This window comes from Schistocerca gregaria, chromosome 3, assembly GCF_023897955.1.
Source record: "Schistocerca gregaria isolate iqSchGreg1 chromosome 3, iqSchGreg1.2, whole genome shotgun sequence".
In the NCBI taxonomy this organism is placed as follows: domain Eukaryota; kingdom Metazoa; phylum Arthropoda; class Insecta; order Orthoptera; family Acrididae; genus Schistocerca; species Schistocerca gregaria.
This window is the reverse complement of record NC_064922.1, coordinates 382,659,465-382,684,664: the sequence shown is the minus strand read 5'-3', so window position 1 is coordinate 382,684,664 and position 25,200 is coordinate 382,659,465. Positions and strand designations below refer to the sequence as shown.

The window sequence follows — 25,200 nt, the reverse complement described above, 5'->3', positions numbered from 1 at the left end:
ACAGTATGGATTCAGGTCTAAAATATCCACAGTTAAAGCGGTTGAAAATATTGTTAGTGATATATATGATAGCTTTGAAAACAAATTAATCTCTTGTGTCACTCTCCTAGACCTGAGTAAAGCATTTGAAACTGTATCTCATAGTACTTTGATCATGAAATTAAGACACTACGGCATGGAAGAGGAAATCCTGAAGTTATTAGAATTCTACTTAAGCAACAGAGTACACTTTGTTAGTGTAAATAGGCAGCTGTCAAACCCATAAACAATAAAAAGAGTTGTGCCACAGAACTCCATACTTGGGCTCTTCCTGTTTGTAGTGTATGTTAATGATATGCCACTGTATTAACTCTGTAAAACAGTCCTCTATGCGGACGATACAACTTCTATCAATTCAGGACAGACACTTGCATCTATATGAGAAAAAAATAATATAATATTTGAAAAATCGATTTATTGTTGTAGTGCAAACTCCCTATACATAAATGAAACAAATGCTGAGGGAATATTCTTTAATTTGAAGGTATCAAACAAAGAAAATAAGTCTGTTAAACTGTTAGGCATGATGATTGACCAGAAACTTAGCTGGGATAAACATATCACATACATCTGTTCCAAACTTGCATGTGCTATGTTCCTACTTTATAAGCTTAGGAATAATGTCAGCCAAAACTTACTGCTGCATTCATATTTTGCTTATATCCACCCCCATCTTTCATTTGGTATTCTGATCTGGGGAAATTCTCCCAATACAGTATCAATTTTTAGATGGCAAATAAAAGCTCTTCGATGTATAGTGGGTTTATCTCCTAGGGATACATGCAGAGAACATTTCAAAAAACTTAACATCATGACAGTTCCTTGTTTGTACATCTGTACAAACAGCTCAGTATCCCCTTAGGTCATCTGTCCACACCCATAATACAAGACAAAACCACACAATTGATCTGCCATACTCTACATTGTCCAAGATACATAATAGTTATAAATATGTATGCCTCGAACTGTTTAATATGCGCCCTAAAATTGTACAAACAGTATTTAAAAATGAATTTGAAACAACATTGGGTCTATGGCTCAAAGGTAAACCATTTTACTCATTTGATGAATATAAAGATTGTAATATGGCAAATTTGCTGTTTTAACATAGAGAAAGGTACCTCTGCCTTTAGTAGGACCTAAATTTAGAAAAACAATATCTAACATATAGGCATAGGCCTATTTTGAGTGTTCTGTATTCGTATCAATATCTTAGGATAATGACATGGTGTTATCAACATGTATATGATAATGACATAGTGTCATCAACATGAATACTCTCCGCTTAATAAAAAATTTGTGTAATGTTTTCTTTTTTATTGTGAAATTAAAACTATATAAAATTCCAAATGTGTGCTATTGTACTACACTAACATCCATATGATTTAATACATTTTTATGAGAATATAACCATCTTTATACTGTAATTGAACTTATTGACGACGCCCATTGTATAAGAAAATACTGCCAGTCATCCCAGTGCAGATTTTGTCACAGACTTTGCAACTGAGTTGGTAGATACCAGACTATTGGTCTCTGTCTGGTTTTGGGTTTAGTTGTGGAGCATATTTCTAAATTTAAATATTGATTTTGTATACAGTTTTTATACATTGTTATTTGAATATATTCCCTATTTTGTATGTGAGTTTATTGTGGTGTAAGTCATTGTGTGCTATTTTCTCATTATTGTGCTACATGTTTTATTTTTATCATTATTTATATCTGCTTTGTTGATGTATCTGGGTGTATGTCATGGTGTTATTTAGTTAGTTTGTTTCATGTTTTGTGCCTGTATTTTTCTGTTACCTTTAGCTCCTATTGAGTCTAACGTGAATCTGATTGCAATTTGTTTGTGATTCTGTGAGTGGTTTGAGGTTGCATTTATTACTGTTTGTTGTTGTTCATGTTCTGTATTTATTTATTTTTTTATTTACAAATATCTGCTTGTGTCTTTGTGCGGAGGGATATGTGTGTGTGTGTGTGTGTGTGCGCGCGCGAGTGTATACCTGTCCTTTTTCCCTCCTAAGGTATGTCTTTCCACTCCCAGGATTGGAATGACTCCTTACCCTCTCCCTTAAAACCCACATCCTTTCGTCTTTCCCTCTCCTTCCCTCTTTCCTGAAGAAGCAACCGTTGGTTGCGAAAGCTTGAATTTTTTGTGTATGTTTGTGTTTGTTTGTGTGTGTATCGACCTGCCAGCGCTTTTGTTTGGTAAGTCACATCATCTTTTTTTTTAGATATATTTATTTATTCTCATTAAAAACAAAGATTCCAAGACTTACCAAGCGGGAAAGTGCCGGCAGACAGGCACATTGTGTGTTGTGTGGTGTGTGTTGTGTGTTTTGTTAATGTGCCTGTCTGCCAGCACTTTCCCGCTTGGTAAGTCTTGGAATCTTTGTTTTTAATATATTTTTCCCATGTGGAAGTTTCTTTCTATTTTATTTACATCATTATTTATTCTCATTTATTTATTTATTTATTTATTCATTCATCTGTAGACAATATAAATTGTATGGATATTGTCAACACGCAAAACCAAGTGGTTATATTAAAATGCAGCTACCCACAGAGATCCATTTGGGCTGTAGTTAATGTATGGCAGTGAAACTTGATAGACATGCTAATGCATTGATGTGAAACTGATTTACACTAGGAAACAATTTAGCTCCAGTTGTGGCCACCTGGTGCAACTCTGGCACTGTACACTGCTTGTGGGATGGTGTGAACTGTTTTTGGCATGTTAATGACATGTGGCTGGGCAACATTATATGGAGTTACAAGGCACATTTTATGCTACTGGGTGCAGTGAATACACAGACGTGCTGAATTTGGGTCAAACCAAATGCTGTGCATGAAGAGCAATTGCACTCACCTTTTGTGGCTGTGTGATGTGGTTTCACAAGCATGTTTATTCTTGGTCTGTTCTTCTTTGAAGAGAATACCCACAGAGTGCCTGTCAGGTGTACTGTGACATAAGTACATAATTGAGACCTCCTTGTACAGCTTGTGGTATATGTTTCGGAAGAGTGCAGCTTTGTGAAAACAGCTGTCTTCATGCAAGATGGCACAACATCTTATGTCACTTGCCAAGTGAAAGATCTGCATAATGCAACCTTCCACAAACGTGTTCTCTCCAGAGATTTTCCAGATGCAAGATCACCTGATCTGAATGCAAGTGACTGTTGGTGCAGGGAACATCTAAAAGAATGTATTAATCAGGGAGATGTTTGGTTTCTAGATGATCTGAAGGCCAGTATACAGGAACACATTGCTCAAGATTCCATTGGAATTGCTGTCAGCAACTGTTGGTCATGTCATTTTACAGATGCAGCATCTCGTCGATGTTTCCAGAGCTCATATTAAACAAATTGTGTAAGCAATGGTTAATAGTAAAATCAACATTATGAGTTTCTCACTTGTTCAACTTTTCTGCCCACTTCGTGTTCCAAATCCATTATTTATGGAAACATTTCCATGCGTCTTTCTTGCATTCATCATGCCAGATTTGCATCTGGTGGCCAATATTGGAATTAATTTTTTTCCAGCGTAAATTGTTTCCACATTAACTTATAAGCATATCTACCAAGTTTCACTTCCATATAATTATTACAGTCCACATGAATGTGTGTGAGTAGTTGCAGTTTAATTATAACCCCCGCTATATTCAATACAGAGACAAAAATACATAAAGATATGGATTTACACCACATAGATACATACATTATTTGCTTTACTAGGTTACATGTGTATGCATAATATTTCACTCTTCCATTGATCTTACTGTAAAATGCCTATCAATTGCACTAATTAACCAATAGCACAATTCTCTACAAAATTTACATATGTTTCAGGTAATCCTTTACATTATAAAAATATTTTTCTAACAAATATTTTTTTAGGGTATTCCTGAAGGCATATATCTTGTTTTTGACTTGCTCTCTTATTCCATCATACAACACACTATTTTCAGTTTTTGTTCTTTTTTTCCGACTGAGATGTAAATGGTGGCTGGAACTGGTTCTATGTTCAAGCGGAGACCTGGTTGTTGGGTACTGATTGATATCTTTCTTTTTATGGCTCAATGTGTGCAAGATATATTTACATGAAACAGTCAAGATTTCCGTAGATATAAACAAATCTGTGCAGTGTGTTTTCTTGATACCTTTTGTCCTAATTCATCCAGCTCTTTTTTTGTAGCTTAAAGATTGTTTGTATATTCTGCTCTAATTACAGAATGAACATATTCAAAATATGTTGTTCTGATGCATGAACCACTACACACCGAATTCATTAGCAGAGCATGCGAACTTTTCTCATCCCGAGTGCAGTATTATGCTCAGTCCACTTTAGTTGTGTTTCAGTGTGAACCCCTTAAAATTTTGTTTTTGGTAAAAATTCAATGAGCTCATTTTTCACTTTTAAAGAATTATTTTTGGGTTTTCTGCTTACTTGAAAACTAATAATGTTGTTTCTTTGCATTTAAGGTTAATTTGTTGCTGTCTACCCACCTGCATAAATCCATGAGTGTTCTTCAGCTTTTTCATTTAGTACACTTGGTGATACATCACTGATTAGAATGTTACTGTCATCGACAAACAGTAGTGTTTCACAGTGTTTGTCAGTCTGGAAAAAAATCATTGCTATATATCGAGAAGAGTATTGAGCCAGGCACGCATCCTTTTGAGACTTCAATATTAATGTATTCTGGGATAGATAGAAGTTTTGTGCTGTGACTGGAGTTTATTTAAGCGCTGTATACCTATTACACTCTGTTTTTCTGGTGTGAACAAAACGAGTTGCATGATACCCTCTTATACCTAGAGCTTCCACTTTATTTAATAGAACTGTGTGGTCTTCTGTATCAGAGGCTTTGCTAAAGCCAAGGAAGGTACCTGCTATAAGATCGTGCTTCCAGAACAACATTTGTAAATTAAGCTATAGCTTATTGTGTGCTTTTTGCCAGGCCTGAAACCAAACTGTTCTTTCCACAAAAGATTGTAGTTTGTTGGGTACCCTATGATTCTTTTTTTATGGTTTCTATTAATTTCGAAAACAAAGACAGTAAAGAGACGAGCATATAATTTTCCATATTTTCAGGGTCGCTTTTCGTATGTAGAGGCAGGACCTTTGGATGCTTTGGTGCCTCTTAGAAGCCACCTATGGTGAATGATTCATTTATGATGAGCATTAAAGGATCTTTGACAGTGTCTATATTGTCCTTCAGAAGCACACAGGCACTTCATGTATATCTACCAAGGTTTTATTTTTTAGGTTCCGATCTACATTGTTTAGTTATTCTGCAGTGGTGCGTTGCAACATCATTGTGTTTGGAACAAAGTTCAGTGTTTGTACAGGCAGTATTTTGTCAGATTTGTGTTACAGCTTTGTAGCTATGTTGCTGAAATTTTAATCTGCAAAGTTTACTGTTTTTTTTTTTTTTTTTTTTTTTTTTTTTTTTTTGGGATACTGTATTGTATCATTGTGCTGAAATTGTATGTTTACCTGTTTTGTCTTTTGTTTCTTTTTGTCTCTTGTTTGGTTACATTGTGGGTTGATTTTATTATGTTTTCTGCCTTTCCTATAAATTTATCTTATTGAGATTTCCTTGCTGTTAGTAAAACTTTTCTGTATATCTGGAAACTTTATAATATGCGCATCAGTGGCTAAAGGTATGCCTTCTTGAGGAATAAACTGCAAATCTCTGTTGTATGTTCCTTTAATAGTACTGCCTGCTTTCACAATGTTAGAGTTGAATCTTCAAGTAAACCTACATAAAGATGCTGTGACTTACCAAACGAGAAAGCGCTGGTAGATAGACACAATAAAAAAAAAACACACACACACAAATTTCAAACTTTCGCAACCCACGGTTGCTTCATCAGGAAAGAGGGAAGGAGAGGGAAAGACGAAAGAATGTGCGTTTTAAGGGAGAGGGTCAGGAGTCATTCCAATCCTGGGAGTGGAAAGACTTACCTTAGGGGGGAAAAAGGGACAGGTATACACTCGCGCCCGCACACACACACACACACACACATATCCATCCGCACATACACAGACACAAGCAGACATATGTAAAGGCAAAAGAGTTTAGGCCCAAACTCTTTTGCCTTTACATATGTCTGCTAGTGTCTGTATATGTGCGGATGGATATGTGTGTGCGTGCGCGACTGTATACCTGTCCCTTTTTCTCCCTAAGGTAAATCTTGCCGCTCCCGGGATTGGAATGACTCCTTGCCCTGTACCTCAAAACCATATCCTTCTGTCTTTCCCTCTCCTTCCCTCTTTCCTGTTGAAGCAATCGTGGGTTGCGAAAACTTGAAATTTGTGTGTGTGTTTGTGTTTGTTATTGTCTCTATTAACATACCAACGCTTTCATTTGGTAAGTTACAGCATCTTTGTTCTTAGATATATTTTTCCCACGTGGAATGTTGGTAATAATCTATAGAGAAGACAGCATAATGTGATTTTTCAGGTCATTTACAGGAAAAATTTGAACACATTGGACACCCATCATTCCGAATCAGGTTATAATAAATTAGTCAAATTAATGATGAAAGTCAAAATTCAAATGGGTGGAATGAAAAAGATGGCCACAGAAGAAGAGCAACCCCATAAGCTGAATAATAAATTTATGGATGTTACACTATCTGCTCTCTAGATTCTTGCCATTTCTAAAAATATTTATATTTTATAATCCCCCTTGTACTATTCTCATTTGTTTAGATGTACCTGAAGATGCAACTTAAACATTGTGTGACGGATACTACTACTAAAGGATCATACAACAACTGTTTGTGATTTATTTTTCAAGAATTTTCTATATATGTTTTTGTTTGACTGGTAGTATTTTTGAAATGCAGGATCATTTTGCCTGTTTTTATGCTGCTGATGGTTTCCTTATTCCATTAGTCATCCAGTTACTGTTCTTTTGTGCTTTAGTGACCCTTAGTACTTTTGGGAACACTTCTTTTAATTTGAATGTAAATATCATTACAAACTTTGCAAGCTTCCCAACCATCCTAGTCTCTGTGCACACTTCTTCCCATGCTTCATTGCTCATCTGTGTGGCAAATTCAGCCCATTTTTGGCTTACATAAAACCAATCTATATGTGAGTGTTTTATGTTTGCTTTCTACGCCCATGTTTAATTTTAAGAACTAACTGGAATGATCTGAAACAACATAAGAATTTTCATCCTTCGAGTCAGTTAGTACATGGTCAGTGATTGATGTTGAATTCTTGGTTACCAACGTTGCAGTGTGTTAATCAGTGGTGATATTCTGTAGTTGTTGCAGTGTTAATCAGTGGTGATATTCTATAGTTGTACATAATGTTAAAGAATGTGTTGCAGGACCCATCTGTGTTCTTAGTGTTGACATTTAAATTTCCACAAATGAGCATTGTCAAAGGTGTGGATGTGATTGCCCTTTCTGATGGTTGTATATAGAAAGTTGAGGTGTTGTTTTCTTATTCTTTTTTTCATGTTCTCTTATTGTAAACTTTGCTCTTGTATATTGATGGTATTCCCTTGTACAGAAAAGATATTTGTATTTTCTCATATTACATTCCATATTTCTTAGTCAGTAAAAATTCACAATTTTATCTTTTCCAGTCTCTATAGATCAAATGATGTTAATGCTGCAGAAATTAGATTTTTGGAATTGAAGGATAAGGTGCCACATCTTATTCAGATATCCAAGGATGTGAGTATAATTTTGCGAAAACTTTCCCACGATCATTTGAACATTTTGTTTATTTCAGTACAGATAATATTTTAGATTGAAGATGTCTTGCCACCTCTATATAGTTGATGAAAAACATTTTTATCCTTATATGTAAATGTAAGGTTGCTTGTTTTTTAAATTATTTAATTTACCAGACCAGTATTGAGGTCACTCTCACCACCAGTAATCTTACATTTTACTTTTGAGTCTTCATAGATTCTCTTTAAGATGTATTAATATTATAGACTTTCTAGCACATTCTCATATTTTTATTAATGGATTGGAATTCAAAATATCAGTGATATATAAAAAACAAGCAGCCTTGTCTTTCTGTATACAAATAAAAATGTTGTTCACCAGCAGGAAATATTCTTTTACTGTAAGTTTCATATCTCATAAATAAGCCTTATTGGTGCAGTGTCTGTTACTTAAAACTCTACATTTCATTGCTGGGAACTCTGTGCCACTTCCAGAACGTGTCAGAAAGTAACTGTTATAAATATAATAACTGAATCTTATTTTCATAACCATGCTCATATTATTTTGTCATTGTGCCTTAAGATTTGTGGCTGGTAAATATATGGGAAGCATTTCACAAACAGTAGCAGTGTTTTCTTTTTTCTGTCTTATGGCCATGACAGGTAGGAAGCATTGGAAATGTCTCTATGCTTGCTGCATATATGCAAATATTTGTGGAGAAAGACTCAAGGGGAGAAGGGAATGAAAGACTAAGCCTTACAAATCAAAAAAAAAAAAAATAAATAAATAAATAAAACTGTTGTGAAATTAAAAATGAACCAAAAACAGTCAGTCTGCTCAAAAGTGCACATCTGTGAAATCAAAATCTACTGCATGGTAATGTTCAATACCACGTTACTCCACCATATGCATTACGAGGTCTGTTCAAAAAATTTCAGAATTGTATCCACAGAATGTTCCCTTCCCCTCTAATCCCAAAAATTTTCACTTCTTCTTAACACAAATTTTGTGTGTGAAGTAGAGAAGGTTATGTGCCAGTAGATGGAATTGATGGTGTGTTTAAATAATTGGAAATAGATAAAATAACAAGGTAATGAGAAAGGAAGCATTAAGTTGTATGTTGGAGAAGGAGCACAAGCTGGATGATACGAAGTGGAGGATAGAAAAGGAGAAGAAATGAATCGAGGGTAGGATGTGATAACAACACCCCTCGAAGGCATGTAAGGTAATCAATCTAGATCCACATCAATATCCATATACTTTTTTTTCCAGTTGATTAGACAATTCTGTTGATTTTCGTTTGTCTAAACAACTCCTGTCAGTGATTATAAAATAGTTTTGATTAGAACAAAATGGAGAAAGATAGGACCAATTTTTTCCATTTGGCTGGGAAACTGCACCAACACACACAGTATTAAAAAATGTGCCATTTATGTACTTAAAAGAATGAGTCATCTTGATGATTATACACATGATGTGGCTAATTTTATTCAGATACCATTAAATTATTACCTGTATTTTAGAGGTTTTTCAGGTACCGCCAATTTACAGAGGATGATAAACATCCAATCACTCACAAGAAAAGGTTCTAAATGGCTATTTGGAATGTAAAAAATGGAGGGAGGATGAGTGGGGGTTGATTTATAACTAAGAAACATAAAAAAATACACTGGTGATAAAAATGAAGATAGAAATCATACTAAATGGCAAAGGATGGGAAACCGCTAACTGAGAAGAGATGAACACCGAAGGGAAAACTGATAGGTACTTTCTATTCCCTGTTCTTTTTATTACTAAGATAAACATTTTATACATGTTGCGAGAAAGCTTTATTAAACTAGAGATGAGAAAGGCAATAAGAACAGACAAAAATAGATCTTGGAGGAAATTTAGACCATGTTAGATACAGTATTACAGGATGTGCGGGAGATATAAGTTACATACAGACTGTTCAGAGAAATGCTTTGGATTAATTGGGTAAATCGGTTCATATGATTTTCAGGTAGCAGTTGACTAAATATTACTAGTATTTCTGCTGTAGAGTTTGTTTCTTATCATTGATGAAAACTGAGGGGAAAGAAGTGCAGCTGACTCCTGCATATAAGAAGGGTAGAATAACAGACCTGCAAAATTACCGACCAATATTCCTAACTTCAGTTTTCTGCAGAATCTTTGAACGTATTCTCAGTTCAAATATAATAAACTTTCTTGAGTCAAAGAAGCTTATGTCCACGAATCAGCATGATTTTAGAAAGCATCACTTGTGCGAAACTCAGCTTACCCTATTCTCATATAATATACTGAAAACTATGGATGAAGGGCAACAGGCAGATGTCATATTTGTAGATTTCCGGAAGGCTTTTGACGTGGGGGCCCCATTGAAGGCTCTTAACAAAGGTATGAGCATATGGAGTAAGTCCACAAATATGTGAGTGCTCGAAAACTTCCTAAGTTATGTTGTTGTTGTGGTCTTCAGTCCTGAGACTGGTTTGATGCAGCTCTCCATGCTACTCTATCCTGTGCAAGCTTCTTAATCTCACAGTACCTACTGCAACCTACATCCTTCTGAATCTGTTTAGTGTATTCATCTCTTGGTCTCCCTCTACGATTTTAACCCTCCACGCTACCCTCCAATACTAAATTGGTGATCCCTTGATGCCTCAGAACATGTCCTACCAACTGATCCCTTCTTCTGGCCAAGTTGTGCCACAAACTTCTCTTCTCCCCAATCCTATTCAATACTTCCTCATTAGTTATGTGATCTACCTATCTAATCTTCTGCATCTTCTGTAGCACAACATTTCGAAAGCTGTTATTCTCTTCTTGTCCAAACTATTTATCGTCCATGTTTCGCTTCCATACATGGCTACACTCCATACAAATACTTTCAGAAATGACTTTCTGACACTTAAACCTATGCTCGATGTTAACCAATTTCTCTTCTTCAGAAGCACTTTCCTTGCCATTGTCAGTCTACATTTTATATCCTCTCTACTTCGACCATCATCAGTTATTTTGCTCCCCAAATAGCAAAACTCCTTTACTACTTTAAGTGTCTCATTTCCTAATCTAATTCCCTCAGCCTCATCCGATTTAATTCGACTACATTCCATTATCCTCGTTTTGCTTTTGTTGATGTTCATCTTATATCCTCCTTTCAAGACACTATCCATTCCGGTCAACTGCTCTTCCAAGTCCTTTGCTGTCTCTGACAGAATTACAATGTCATCGGCGAACCACAAAGTTTTTATTTCTTCTCCATGGATTTTAATACCTACTCCGAATTTTTCTTTTGTTTCCTTCACTGCTTCCTCAATATACAGATTGAATAACATCGGGGAGAGACTACAGCCCTGTCTCACTCCCTTCCCAACCACTGCCTCCCTTTCATGTCCCTCGACTCTAATAACTGCCATCTGGTTTCTATACAAATTGTAAATAGCCCTTCGCTCCCTGTATTTTACCCCTGCCACCTTCAGAATTTGAAAGAGAGTATTCCAGTCAACACTGTCAAAAGCTTTCTCTAAGTCTACAAATGCTAGAAATGTAGGTTTGCCCTTCCTTAATCTAACTTCTAAGATAAGTCGTAGGGTCAGTATTGCCTCACGTGTTCCAACATTTCTACGGAATCCAAACTGATCTTCCCCGAGGTCGGCTTCTACCAGTTCTTCCATTTGTCTGTAAAGAAATTGCATTAGTATTTTGCAACTGTGACTTATTAAACTGATGGTTCGGTAATTTTCACAACTGTCGACACCTGCTTTCTTTGGGATTGGAATTATTATATTCATCTTGAAGTCTGAGGGTATTTCGCCTGTCTCATACATCTTGCTCACCAGATGGTAGAGTTTTGTCAGGACTGGCTCTCCCAAGGCTGTCAGTAGTTCCAATGGACTGTTGTCTACTCCGGGGGCCTCATTTCAACTCGGGTCTTTCAGTGCTCTGTCAAACACTTCATGCAGTATCATATCTCCCATTTCATCTTCATCTACATCCTCTTCCATTTCCATAATATTGTCCTCAAGTACATCGCCCTTGTATAGACCCTCTATATACTCCTTCCACCTTCTGCTTTCCCTTCTTTGCTTAGAACTGGGTTTCCATCTGAGCTCTAGATGTTCATACAAGTGGTTCCCTTATCTCTAAAGGTCTCTTTAATTTTCCTGTAGGCAGTATCTATCTTAGCCAACTTGAGATATGCCTCTACATCCTTACATTTGTCCTCTATCCATCCCTGTTTTAGCCATTTTGCACTTCCTGTCGATCTCTTTTTTGAGACGTTTGTATTCCTTTTTGCCTGCTTCACTTACTGCATTTTTATATTTTCTCCTCTCATCAATTAAATTCAATATTTCTGTTAACCAAGGATTTCTACTAGCCCTCGTCTTTTTACCTACTTGATCCTCTGCTGCCTTCACTACTTCATCCCTCAAAGCTACCCATTCTTCTTCTACTGTATTTCTTTCCCCCATTCTTGACAATTGTTCCCTTATGCTCTCCCTGAAACTCTGTACAACATCTGGTTCTTTTAATTTATCCAGGCCCCATCTCCTTAAATTCCCACCTTTTGGCACTTTGTTCAGTTTTAATCTACAGGTCATAACCAATAGATTGTGGTCAGAGTCTACATCAGCCCCTGGAAATGTCTTACAATTTAAAACCTGGTTCCATTATATAATCTATCTGATACCTTTTAGTATCTCCAGGGTTCTTCCATGTATACAACCTTCTTTCATGATTCTTAAACCAAGTGTTAGCTATGATTAAGTTGTGCTCTGTGCAAAATTCTACCAGACGGCTTCCTCTTTCATTTCGTACCCCCAATCCATATTCGCCTACTATGTTTCCTTCTCTCCCTTTTCCTACACTCGAATTCCAGTCACCCATGACTATTAAATTTTCGTCTCCCTTCACTATCTGATTAATTTCTTTTATTTCATCATACTTTTCTTCAATTTCTTCGTCATCTGCAGAGCTAGTTGGCATATAAACTTGTACCACTGTAGTAGGTTTGGCCTTCGTATCTATCTTGGCCACAAAATGCGTTCACTATGCTGTTTGTAGTAGCTTACCCGCATTCCTATTTTCCTATTCATTACTAAACCTACTCCTGCATCACCCCTATTTGATTTTGTGTTAATAACCCTGTAGTCGCCTGACCAGAAGTCTTGTTCCTCCTGCCACCGAACTTCACTAATTCCCACTATGTCTAACTTTAACCTATCCATTTCCCCCTTTAAATTTTCTAACCTACCTGCCCGATTAAGGGATCTGACAATCCATGCTCCGATCCGTAGAACGCCAGTTTTCTTTCTCCTGATAACGACATCCTCTTGAGTAGTCCCCGCCCGGAGATCGAAATGGGGGACTATTTTACCTCCGGAATATTTTACTCAAGAGGACGCCATCCTAAGTTATTGAACCCAGTATGTTGTCCTTGATGGTGAGTTTTTATCAGAGACAAAGGTATCATCAGGAGTGTTCCAGGGAAATGTGATAGGACTGGTGCTGTTCTCTGTATACATAAATGGTTTTTGCGGATGGGGCGGGCGACATTTGGCAGTTGTTGCTGATGATGCTGTGGTGCAGGGTAAGGCGTCATCGTTGGGTGACTGTAGGAAGATACAAGATGACTTGGGCAAAATTTCTAGTTGGTGTGATGAATGACAGCTATCTCTAAATGTGGGAAAATGCAGGTTAGTGCAGATGAGTAGGAAAAACAAACCTTTAATGTTTGGTTACAGAGTTAACAGTGTCCTGCTTGACAGAAGCATGCCGCTTAAATATCTGAGCATAACGTTGCAAAGCGATATGAAATGGAACAAGCATGTGAGAACTGTGGTAGGAAAGGAAAATGTTTGAATTTGGTTTATTGGTAGAATTTTAGGAAAGAGTGGTTCAAATGTAAAGTCTACCACATATAGGACAGTGATGTGACTCATTCTTCAGTACCACTCTAGTGTTTGGGATGTGTACCAGGTCAAATTGAAGGACGACATCGAAGAAATTCAGAGGTGGGCTGCTAGATTTGTTACTGGTAGGTTCAAACAATACATAAGTGTTATGGAGATGCTTCAGGAATTCAAGTGGGAATCCTTGGAGGGAAGGTGATATTCTTTTCGAGGAATGCTATTGAGGAAATTTAGAGAATCAGCATTTGAAGCTGACTGCCGAATGATTGTACTACTGCCAACATTCATTGCTCATAAGGACCACAAAAAGAAGGTATGAAAAATTAGGGCTCGTACAGACTCATATAGATAGTCATTTTTCCCTCTCACTATTTGCGAGAGGAACAGGAAAGGAAATGGCTAGTAGCGGTACAGAGTATCCTCCATCATGTATGTGAAAGTAGATGTAGATTTAGATGTAATTACAAAAAGTTTGAGAGACGATTTTTGTACTGTTACACTGGGCTCCATCTTTGAGTAAATATTAAATGCATGTGATTTGCTATTCGTGGGACACCTTCTGAATGTGTTGAACAGATTTTAACTGTCTTGTGACTCACCAAAGTTTGATGGAGTAGTGTGTGGTTACAGTGGCTCACTGTCAAAGGATGACTATGTGCTGCCACAAGATCTTACTGATCTGCAGCTAAGACGTAATTAGTGATAAAAATGTAGGCTCATAGCTGAATTGTTAATAGGTGGGGCACAGTGTATTCCATTAAAACAATTCACAAACTGTTAACAAGTGCATGAACTGTTACTGTTGACTGTTTAATTGTGAGCAGTATGATTGATAGTCACAAGTTTGATTGTGTGGAAGCACATCAGTAATGTTCCTGAACAAAGCTTCATAATGCATATTCTAAGTTGGAGCTCAGGCAGATCAACTTCTCAACTGAGTTCAGTGATAGCAATACATATCATTGATATACACCAAGAAGAGTATTGGACCAAGCCCAGTTCCTTGTGCGACATAAATATTAATGTGTTCTGGAAAGGAGTTTTATGTTATGAATGGAGCTTATTTGAGAGATCTCTAAGTGTTCAACTTTTTTTTCAGGTATGAGTGAAACCACTTATTTGCTGTTGTAGTAACCAAGTATTATCCAGCCACATTCTTTTGAAAAATGTTTAAGGCTTTACAGTCCACAATAAGAATTTATTTTAAATATGGCTAGACCATATGACTGTACTGTACCAAGGGCAACCTAGGTTTCTTCTCATAATGCTTGGGACTTTGCTCTTCTTTGTCTGCTTCTGCACATCTCTTCGTATAGGTACTACACTCATCATGTGCCTGTGTACTTAACTCACACTCTCTCTCTCTCTCTCTCTCTCTCTCTCTCTCTCTCTCTCTCTCTCTCTCTCTCTACCACTAAGCAGAATTTTTACAAAATTTAAACTGTGCAATCTACATCATTAAATTTAAACACGCCAAAATATATATGGTCTTGTGTTGATCAAAAGGCCCTTACAAACATGAATCGTGTCATGTAAGGTATTCTAGTAGACACGTATTAAAGACTTTGTGAAACAAAAGAAACATGTAGATAATCAATTATAGACAGTCATGCAGTATATTCTGAAATGTTTTCTTTTTATCTTTCTTATGGTACATCCATGATTTACTCTAACACAATTTGCCTATAAGTAAGCTAATTATGAACAATAAGTACCCAAAGTCAGTAATTATCAGATACACACACATCTCCAAATGTAGAGTTGTATTACTATTAGTAGTGTGTATCAATCTTACTGAGTAATTTTGCTGTTTTTATTACCTGTGAATTAATGACTGAATTTATTTAGTTGTTTACTATGTCTGATGCCTAATTAAGCCAGTATACTATGGATATCTCATCACTATCCTGTAGCACCTGAAAAGTACCATCAGTTGATAGCTCACTTGGCGTATCAGGTTTTGTTTAACTTACATTAGTTTTGGAGCAAAGTGTATAATTTTGTATCGTAAACATGTATGTCTGCTAAAGCATTTGTATGACTAATTAGTCCTTTACACCAAAAATACCTCATTTGGATTTCCTTTCTAGTTGTATGTTTGATTTCATTGTAACTCAGCTTTTACTGACAGTGAGCATTCACTACTTCCTGGTTACTGCTGATTTTTTGCCTTTCACAGTGTCCCATTTAGAACATTCTTATTACGTTCACAGCTGTGAGTGGGCCTGAAAACCATGTACTCACCAAATGGCTACCTCCTTATCTACGGTGACTGGATAGTCCCCTAGTACTTTCCTGGCCTTGCTCAAGCTGCGCTGGTGAAAGTTGATGATATAAAAGCATTGAGGGCCAAGCTTTCAGATGGTTACACCCTCACTTTCGTACTTAGGATGATGTGCCATATCACAGACTATTGACACAAGTGTGACCAGTGCTGGAGGCATTGGGAGGGAAATGTACGAGTAATATTGAGTTTCATTACTGTGGTTGGTGTATTTGGAAGGGCTGACACTACAGATATCAGTTTTTTTTTCTGTGCTGTCAAAAACTTTTATTTTTGTTAACATTAGTTTTAAATATATGTTTTTTAAATATAAAATGTAAAAAAGTCTTAATTTTTAACATTTTTGTGTTGTTCTCCTTAAGTTGAGCAGCTTACAAGGCCTCCAGAAACTGTGTGATGCCTTGAGAGAGAATCCGTCGTGGTCTCTAGCCCATCTTGCAGCACACTTTTCACTGAATGAGTGTTTTGAGAAACCTTCTGTTTCGAGGTAGGCATACTGTTTGCTTAGGCCTATTCTTGAAACTAATCATTTAGTTTCTTTTGACTGATTATATCTCTCAATAAAATTTGATTCTGTGTTTTGCAATTATACTTGTTTAACATGTAGAGTTTAGCAAGTAAGAAAATTTCTGTGTTATCTGTTCTTTCTCTGCAGCGAGATAAATGTCCCCGAGACGAGTACTGGTATGTCACCACTTCAAGTGGCTGTAAAGACGGGAAATTTAAAAACGGTTCAGGCCCTTCTGACATGCAGAGATGTAAGCCTAGAGCATTTAGACTATGAGGCAAACTCTGTCTATCATTATGCTGCAAATACGTCAAAGGAAATTATACAGGTACTGTTGAGAATGTACATTATAGTGATTTATTCATTCACGTATATTGTTCACAACTATGTAAAATTTGCTTTTGTAAAACAAGGAATAATATATAATGGGGCAAACTGCAGGAAACAGTCGCTGAAGGGATAAGGAGCAAAAAAGGTCATATTGATATTTGGTCAGAAATATGTTGCAAGGGGATTACACCGACTTGGAGGTAGAGATCAAAGACCTCTGACAGTGTAGATTTCAGTAATTGAAAGCAAATATGAGAATGAGTCACGCAAGTGAAAATGTTCTATCTATACTAGTGTTTTAGATCCACACTCAAGAGAGTAGTGAGCTCGAGCGCCATTGTCCAGTAACCACATTACCCTTCGCACCACCAAAGGCATGTCATCCAGCAGGGGAGGCCGCGTCACCCTCAGGAAATGCAGATATGCCTCACCTGCCCATACATTGAGGCTGATGGTTCACTGCCACCATATCATGGGGATTCTCCGTAACCCAAAGGTGGGTATTGTGAAGATTGACGTTATACCACCTTTTAAAGGTTGACTCGTGTGTAAATAGTATGGATTACAAAATGCCAGTACCATTGAGGCATGTGCAACACACCAGTGACAAAACTGTTCCTGCAGATGCAAATCTGTATGTAATAAGGCCTGCTATGATAAGCCCCCCCCCCCCCCCAATGATCCATGGACCTTGTCATTGGTGGGAAGACTTGCGTGCCTCAACGACACAGATAGCCGTACCGTAGGTGCAACCACAATGGAGGGGTATCTGTTGAGAGGTCGGACAAACGTGTGGTTCCTAAAGAGGGGCAGCTGCCTTTTCAGTAGTTGCAGGGGCAACAGTCTGGATGATTGACTGGTCTGGCCCTGTAACAATAACCAAAACGGCCTTGCTGTTGTGGTACTGTGAACGGCTGAAAGCAAGGGGAAACTACAGCCGTAACCCGAGGGCATGCAGCTTTACTGTCTGATTAAATGATGATGGCGTTGTCTTAGGTAAAATATTCCAGAGGTAAAATAATCCGCCATCCAGATCTCCGTGCGGGGACTACTCAAGAGGACGTTGTTATCAGGAGAAAGAAAACTGGTGTTCTACGGATCGGATCATGGAATGTCAGATCCCTTAATCGGGCAGATAGGTTAGAAAATTTAAGAGGGGAAATGGATAGGTTAAAGTTAGATATTATGAGAATTAGTGAAGTTTGGTGGCAGGAGGAACTAGACTTTTGGTCAGGTGAATATAGGGTTATAAATACAAAATCAAATAAGGGTAATGCAGGAGTAGGTTTAATAATGAATAAAAAAATAGGAGTGCGGGTAAGCTACTACAAGCAGCATAGTGAATACATTATTGTGGCCAAGATAGACATGAAGCTCATGCCTACTACAGTAGTACACGTTTATATGCCAACTAGCTCCGCAGATGATGATGAAATTGATGAAATGTAGGACGAGATAAAAGAAATTATTCAGGTAGTAAAGAGAAATGAAGATTTAATAGTCATGGGTGACTGGAATTCGAGATTAGGAAAAGGAAAAGAAGGAAACATAGGTGAATATGAATTGGGGCTAAGAAATTAAAGAGGAAGCCGCCTGGTAGAATTTTGCACAGAGCATAACTTAATCATAGCTAACACTTGGTTCAAGAATCATGAAAGATGGTTGTATACATGGAAGAACCCTGGAGATACTAAAAGGTATCAAATAGATTATATAATGGTAAGACAGAGATTTAGGAACCAGGTTTTAAATTGTAAGACATTTCCAGGGGCAGATGTGGATTCTGACCACAATCTATTGGTTATGAACTGTAGATTCAAACTGAAGAAACTGCAAAAAGTTGGGAATTTAAGGAGATGGAAATTGGATAAACTGAAAGAACCAGATGTTGTACAGAGTTACAGGGATAGCATAAGGAAACAATTGACAGGAATGGGGGTAAGAAATACAGTAGAATAAGAGTGGGTAGCTTTGAGAAATGAAATAGTGAAGGCAACAGAGGATCAAGTAGGTAAAAAGACGAGGGCTAGTAGAAATCATTGGGTAACAGAAGAGATACTGACTTTAATTGATGAAAGGAGAAAATATAAAAATGCAGTAAGTGAAGCAGGAAAAAGGAATACAAACGTCTCAAAAATGAGAGCGACAGGAAGTGCAAAATGGGTAAGCAGGGATGGCTAGAGGACAAATGTAAGGATGTAGAGGCTTATCTCACGAAGGGTAAGATAGATATTGCCTACAGGAAAATTAAAGAGACCTTTGGAGAAGAGAGAACCACTTGCATGAATATCAAGAGCTCAGATGGAAACCCAGTTCTAAGCAAAGAAGGGAAAGCAGAAAGGTGGAAGGAGTGTATAGAGGGTCTATACAAGGGCGATGTACTTGAGAACAATATTTTGGAAATGGAAGGGGATGTAGATGAAGATGAAATGGGAGATATGATACTGCATGAAGAGTTTGACAGAGCACTGACTGACCTGAGTCGTAACAAGGCCCCGGGAGTAGACAGCATTCCATTAGAACTATTGACAGCCTTGGGAGAGCCAGTCCTGACAAAACTCTACCATCTGGTGAGCAAGATGTATGAAACAGGCGAAATTCCATTAGACTTCAAGATGAATATAATAATTCCAATCCCAAAGAAAGTAGGTGTTGACATATGCGAAAATTACCGAACTATCAGTTTAATAACCCACAGGTGCAAAATACTAATGCGTATTCTTTACATGTGAATGGAAAAACTGGTAGAAGCCAACCTCGGGGAAAATCAGTTTGGATTCCGTAGATATGTTGGAACATGTGAGTCTATACTGACCCTACGACTTATCTTAGAAGAAAGATTAAGGCAAGGCAAACCTACATTTCTAGCATTTGTAGACTTAGAGAAAACTTTTGACAATGTTGACTGGAATACTCTCTTTCAAATTCTGAAGGTGGCAGGGGTAAAATACAGGGAGCGAAAGGCTATTTACAATTTTTACAGAAAGCAGATTGCAGTTATAAGATTCGAGGGACATGAAAGGGAAGCAGTGGTTGGGAAAGGAGTGAGACAGGGTTGTAGACTCTCCCCAGTGCTATTCAATCTGTATTTTGAGCAAGCAGTAAAGGAAACAAATGAAAAGTTCGGAGTAGGTATTAAAATCCATGGAGAAGAAAAAAAAAATTGAGGTTCGCCGATGACATTCTAATTGTGTCAGAGACAGCAAAGGGCGTGGAAGAGCAGTTGAACGGAATTGACAGTGTCTTGAAAGGAAGGTATAAGATGAACATCAACAAAAGCAAAATGAGGATAATGGAATGTAGTCGAATTAAGTCAGGTGATGCTGAGAGAATTAGATTAGGAAATGAGACACTTAAGGCAGTAAAGGAGTTTTGCTATTTGGGGAGCAAAATAACTGATGATGATCGAAGTAGAGAGGATATAAAATGTAGACTGGCAATGGCAAGGAAAGTGTTTCTGAAGAAGAGAAATTTGTTAACATCGAGTATAGATTTAAGTGTCAGGAAATCGTTTCTGAAAGTATTTGTATGGAGTGTAGCCATGTATGGAAGTGAAACATGGACGATAAATAGTTTAGACAAGAAGAGAATAGAAGCTTTCGAAATGTGGTGCTACAGAAGAATGCTGAAGATTAGATGGGTAGATCACATAACTAATGAGGAGGTATTGAATAGGATTGGGGAGAAGAGAAGTTTGTGGCACAACTTGGCCAGAAGAAGGGATCGGTTGGTAGGACATGTTCTGAGGCATCAAGGGATCACCAGTTTAGTATTGGAGGGCAGCGTGGAGGGTAAAAATCATAGAGGGAGACCAAAAGATGACTACACTAATCAGATTCAGAAGGATGTAGGTTGCAGTAGGTACTGTGAGATTAAGAAGCTTGCACAGGATAGAGTAGCATGGAGAGCTGCATCAAACCAGTCTCAGGACTAAAGACCACAACAAGAACAATGAAAATGACAGTGACAGTTGTCATGGAGAATGTTCCACACAGTTGTCTGACTTATCCCTTGCTGGCAGGCCACCTGCCTGGTGCTGATACAGGGGTCATTGTAAAAAAAAAAAAATCTCTACCCTTAAATGCGTGTGCTTCCCTTGAAACGTATTTCTGGCCATATGTCCATATGACATTTTTTGCTTCTTATTCTCCCAGGGATACTTTTCTGCAGTTTGTCGCGTATCACATGTATACATACGTTTTTAATGAGGATTAGACAGGTAGTCAGACTTGAAACAATAGTTGTTTGATAAACTGCAAATGTGATAACTTATGTATAATAAAACTATAAATGTTGGCATATTACTGTGAACAATTATTTTAATGCCTTTCCTTCATTCAACATATGCTCCTTGTGTTAGTTTTGAAATTGTATCTAGTTGATGCACCTCTGAGAACCTGTATAAAGGCATAGGAGTATAAAAACTGATGTTCTGTGAGGCGAACATGAAAAGAATGCTACAAGAGTAAATTATTATAAAAAATATTTTGGCATCTCATTTTATGTGGTAGTCCTTTCTATGACTAAATGGAATTGGTGAACAGAATTTTGGAGGAAGTATGTGTCTGGGTATTTGCTTTAATGTGCACTTCATTTATAACATCACTCTGTGCTGATAAACCATTAAAACATTGTCCTTTAACTATAATTCTGTTTATTTTTTTTCAAAATTGTATGGATTAATGAATTGTGTTACTGTATAATGCTATCTAACTCTGTTATAGCACTGATCTGTTTCAACTATCACAGTTGAAAATCCACCAAATCTTTCCCCAGTGTTATCCCTCTGTATGATATAATCATAGCATGGTTACAAAGAAATCCGCATAGATAGCAGGTTTGTCAACAATATCTGAGAGCACCTCCACTGACATAACTTCTTTCTCTGCCAGCTTCTTGCATACTTTGGAGTAGTTAATTTTGTGTTTTCTGATAAGTCTCTTTACAGAATCAAGCATTTTGAACATGGAATTTCAGTAGTGAGTTGTTTCTAGTAATGTATTATATTAAACCTGCTTTATTTGACTGTTTATTTTCATTACATTCCTTTTACGTCAGTTTATGGAAGCCACGCAGTTTAAGGTAGAACTTCTTAGTGTGGCAAAACCAAGCTTTAAGTGAGAAGTCTAGGAATACACAACAACCCACTTTGCTTTTGTAAGAATTATGAAGTTAAAATTAGAGCAGTTACAGCATGGGCAAGGGCATATAATCGACCACTCTTCCCTTGTCCATACAAGGATGGAATGGGAAGAAGCCTTATTAACTGGTACAATTTGAAGTGCCTTTTGCTGTGCATTGCACAATGATTTGCAGAGTACTGATGTAGATGTAGAACCAAGCATGTTATTTTTGTGTTTGTGTGAAGTATTGCACTTGTAAAATTTTTCGTGCAGCTGCTAAGGCCTACACATGAACTTATGCCGTACCTGCTGCATCATCTTTAACTTAAAATAGGAGACAAGGAAATCAGAATATCATGCCCCTAAAATCGTATCCACTAATTCTGACTTATTTTGTAAGAAGCTTTATAAAATCCACATATGTGGTGTTTCTGGTGGCTCATTGTGGTTTACATAAATGTGCAGGAATGGAGTCTGTCATCCGAGTTCATTAGCAGTTCCTGATTATGGAACTTGCTAATTTTGTACTACAGCTGAAATTGCTAGAAATCTATAAGTAACAAAAGGAGGAAATCTTCCATTTAACTTTAATGAACATATTCATAACTTATTTTGTGTTAAGACCATGTGTGTGTGATCCATAGACTTCCCTGGGCAGTTAACATTTGCAATGTCTTCCCGTTTCTTCGATAAAAAGTACTTTTTCTTAATCTTTATTGTAAACTAATGGAATGTAGCAGCCATATTTCCCACATTAGCTGTAATGACTGTTTGCACACTCTAAATCGTATTTTCATACATCGGCCACCTTTCCTGTAGAGGTTCCGATGTATAGCCAATTACTTCAAAAAAATGATAATGCAATGTATCAGTCACTACTGCACTTAAGGGTGCAAAAATTGCTGGCACAATGTAAACAGACACAAGCAAGGCTGTATGTCCTGACAATGGCAAGGAGATGCAGCTTTGATGCAGAGTATTTGATGCCTGTCACAGCCTCGACTTTGGGTACTGCCAACATTTACCTCTTACAAAGCACTACTTGTACAAATTATAGTGTGTAGTGAGTTGCCCTGCATAATTGCTACAAGTGCTACCAAACAAGAATATGTAAATTTGTAAATTGTGCAGAAAAATTTCTGCTATCAGTCACAATAAAATTAATTTTTCCACACACTGTAAAGGAGCAGGCACGGAGTTGAACAGCATCCACTACAGATAAAATTCATTTAAATTTGTAAATATCTTTTTCAGTATTGTAAAAATTGCTTTGTTGTCACAAATAAGTCGGTGTTTGTGAAAATTGGACCAGAAATAAAGCAGCCAAGTGAATAAAATGAAATACTTAGAACAAATCTTTCATGACATGAAAAACACTTCATTCATTTTTCAGCAACACACAATTGAATGAATGAAAGAACATTTTACTCTACACCAGTTACAAATAAATCATCATCATTTAATTGACAGTCACAGCCCTCAAAACTTTATCCATAATGACTGGAAGTGATGCATGATTGATTATTTTATACTGGGAAAATTTTTTATGACTGAGGTCTTTGCATCAGAAAGACATAAGGGCATTTTCATATCCCCTCAACACATTTTTGTTGTTGTTGTTACAATTTTTGTTAGTGCCTGCTCTTCACAAGGAATCATTTGGATAATTAGTGAGACTTGTGAACACAAAAAGATTTCTTCTGCTAAACTGAAAATTGAATTGCCAGAGATGATGAATGCTTGGTTGAAAAGAGTGTGTTGCTCTCTGAGTAGTGGTACATATGATTGTTCATCATTTGCCTGCTTCTGATTTGTTCTGGTCATCTCATTTCATGTCGTGTAGAATCTACCTGTATGCTGTCGTTTTAGTTATGTAGGCGTAATGTGTGAAATAAGAGGTACATTTCATAACTAATGTGAACTAATTTTTAAATATCTCTTTACAGTCCTTCAGTGTAGTGTCTCTGCATCTCTATGACTGAATCCCAACATCTCAGAAGTTCTGTTATTCCATCCAGGACACCACTACTGTTTATCTGTCGAATGGCCCGGGTAATTGTGGTAGAAAGTTCTTCCAGAGAAAGGTGACGACGACCACACAAAGGTTTTTTTTTCAACTAAGGAAGCATGACAAAGTCTGATGGACAAATTTTGGGCTGTAGGAAGGATGTGGCAACACCTTCCATCTGTATTCGTGCAGTTTTTATGCTACAATATTGCCAATATGCTGGTGAGCATTGTTGTGAAGAATGAGTGGCCCAATCTTGAGCTGCTGAGGTTCGGTTTTCTGCAATTTTCTGGACAGCTTTTGCATGAAGTTATAGTATACTGCTGTGACAAAGCTTGAGCTTTGCTTGATCACTTGCAACTTTTTGGACAAGGAGAATCCGAAGCTCTCCACTCATTGGACTGTGATTTCAACTCTGGTTCAAAGTCTCTAATCCATGTTTCATCAGTAACAAATATTCAAGACAAGAATCCTTGACCTTCACAGTTGAATCATTGTTTGAGCAAGGTTGCAATGCCAGGCATTTCTGCTTCTCTAGCGGTAAAACAGTGTGGGACCCATGTTGCAGAAATTTTTCTCTTCTTCAAATCATTTGTCAGAATATAGAATACTAATGTTGGGGGAGTTCTTGTGTCTTCAGAGAGCTCCTCACAAGTAACACTGTGATGTTCTCCAAGAGCGTCTGCCACGAGTTTCACACTTTGTTCATCTGTAGGTGTTTTTAGCCTTCCAGATCATTGATTATCGTCTGTACTCATACAACCACCATGAAACAATTAACCCAATGAGAAACTATACTATGGTTCACTATAGACTCACCACAAACATCACTCAACACACTGGTTTTTGTTGAGTTTTTGCAATGTAAAACTTCATCTTGATGTACAACCACTGGTCTTCAACAGTCACACTGGAGATCTCTGCAAGGTGCATTTCTACGTCTCACCAATTTTATGTTATAGTACACAATGGGAAAAAAAACTAAGACATCTTCCTCAAGCTCCCAACTGCATCTGATGTCATTTTCATTGTTGTGTCCATCAAACAATCCACAGTAGTACCAACATGTGCATTATTTATGAATATCCCTTGTAAAAGAAAAGTTATTGTCATAAATGCTTTTGAAGTGAATGTGTTTAAACTTGCTGTCTGTTGCATACTGTCTCTAGCTTTCCAAGGATGTTAGCCATAACCAGTAGAATCAAAAGTGTCCACAAAACAAAATTCAAATCGAAAGTGTCCACGAAGCAACCAGACTAGACAGCATGTTGTACAATCACTACATGAAGTTGC

The 25,200-nt window shown here is 37.2% G+C and overlaps 1 protein-coding gene across 1 annotated transcript in view; it reads left to right on the top strand.

The window, feature by feature from the left end:
• The window catches only part of LOC126355021 (85/88 kDa calcium-independent phospholipase A2-like), a 188,329-nt gene that overhangs the window by 20,433 nt on the left and 142,696 nt on the right, over positions 1-25,200 (top strand). Inside the window, exons 2-4 of the mRNA XM_050005165.1 lie at positions 7,652-7,742; positions 16,301-16,425; positions 16,594-16,774. Of these exons, the coding sequence (XP_049861122.1) occupies positions 7,652-7,742; positions 16,301-16,425; positions 16,594-16,774 (397 nt within the window). The remainder of the gene's footprint in view (positions 1-7,651; positions 7,743-16,300; positions 16,426-16,593; positions 16,775-25,200) is intronic.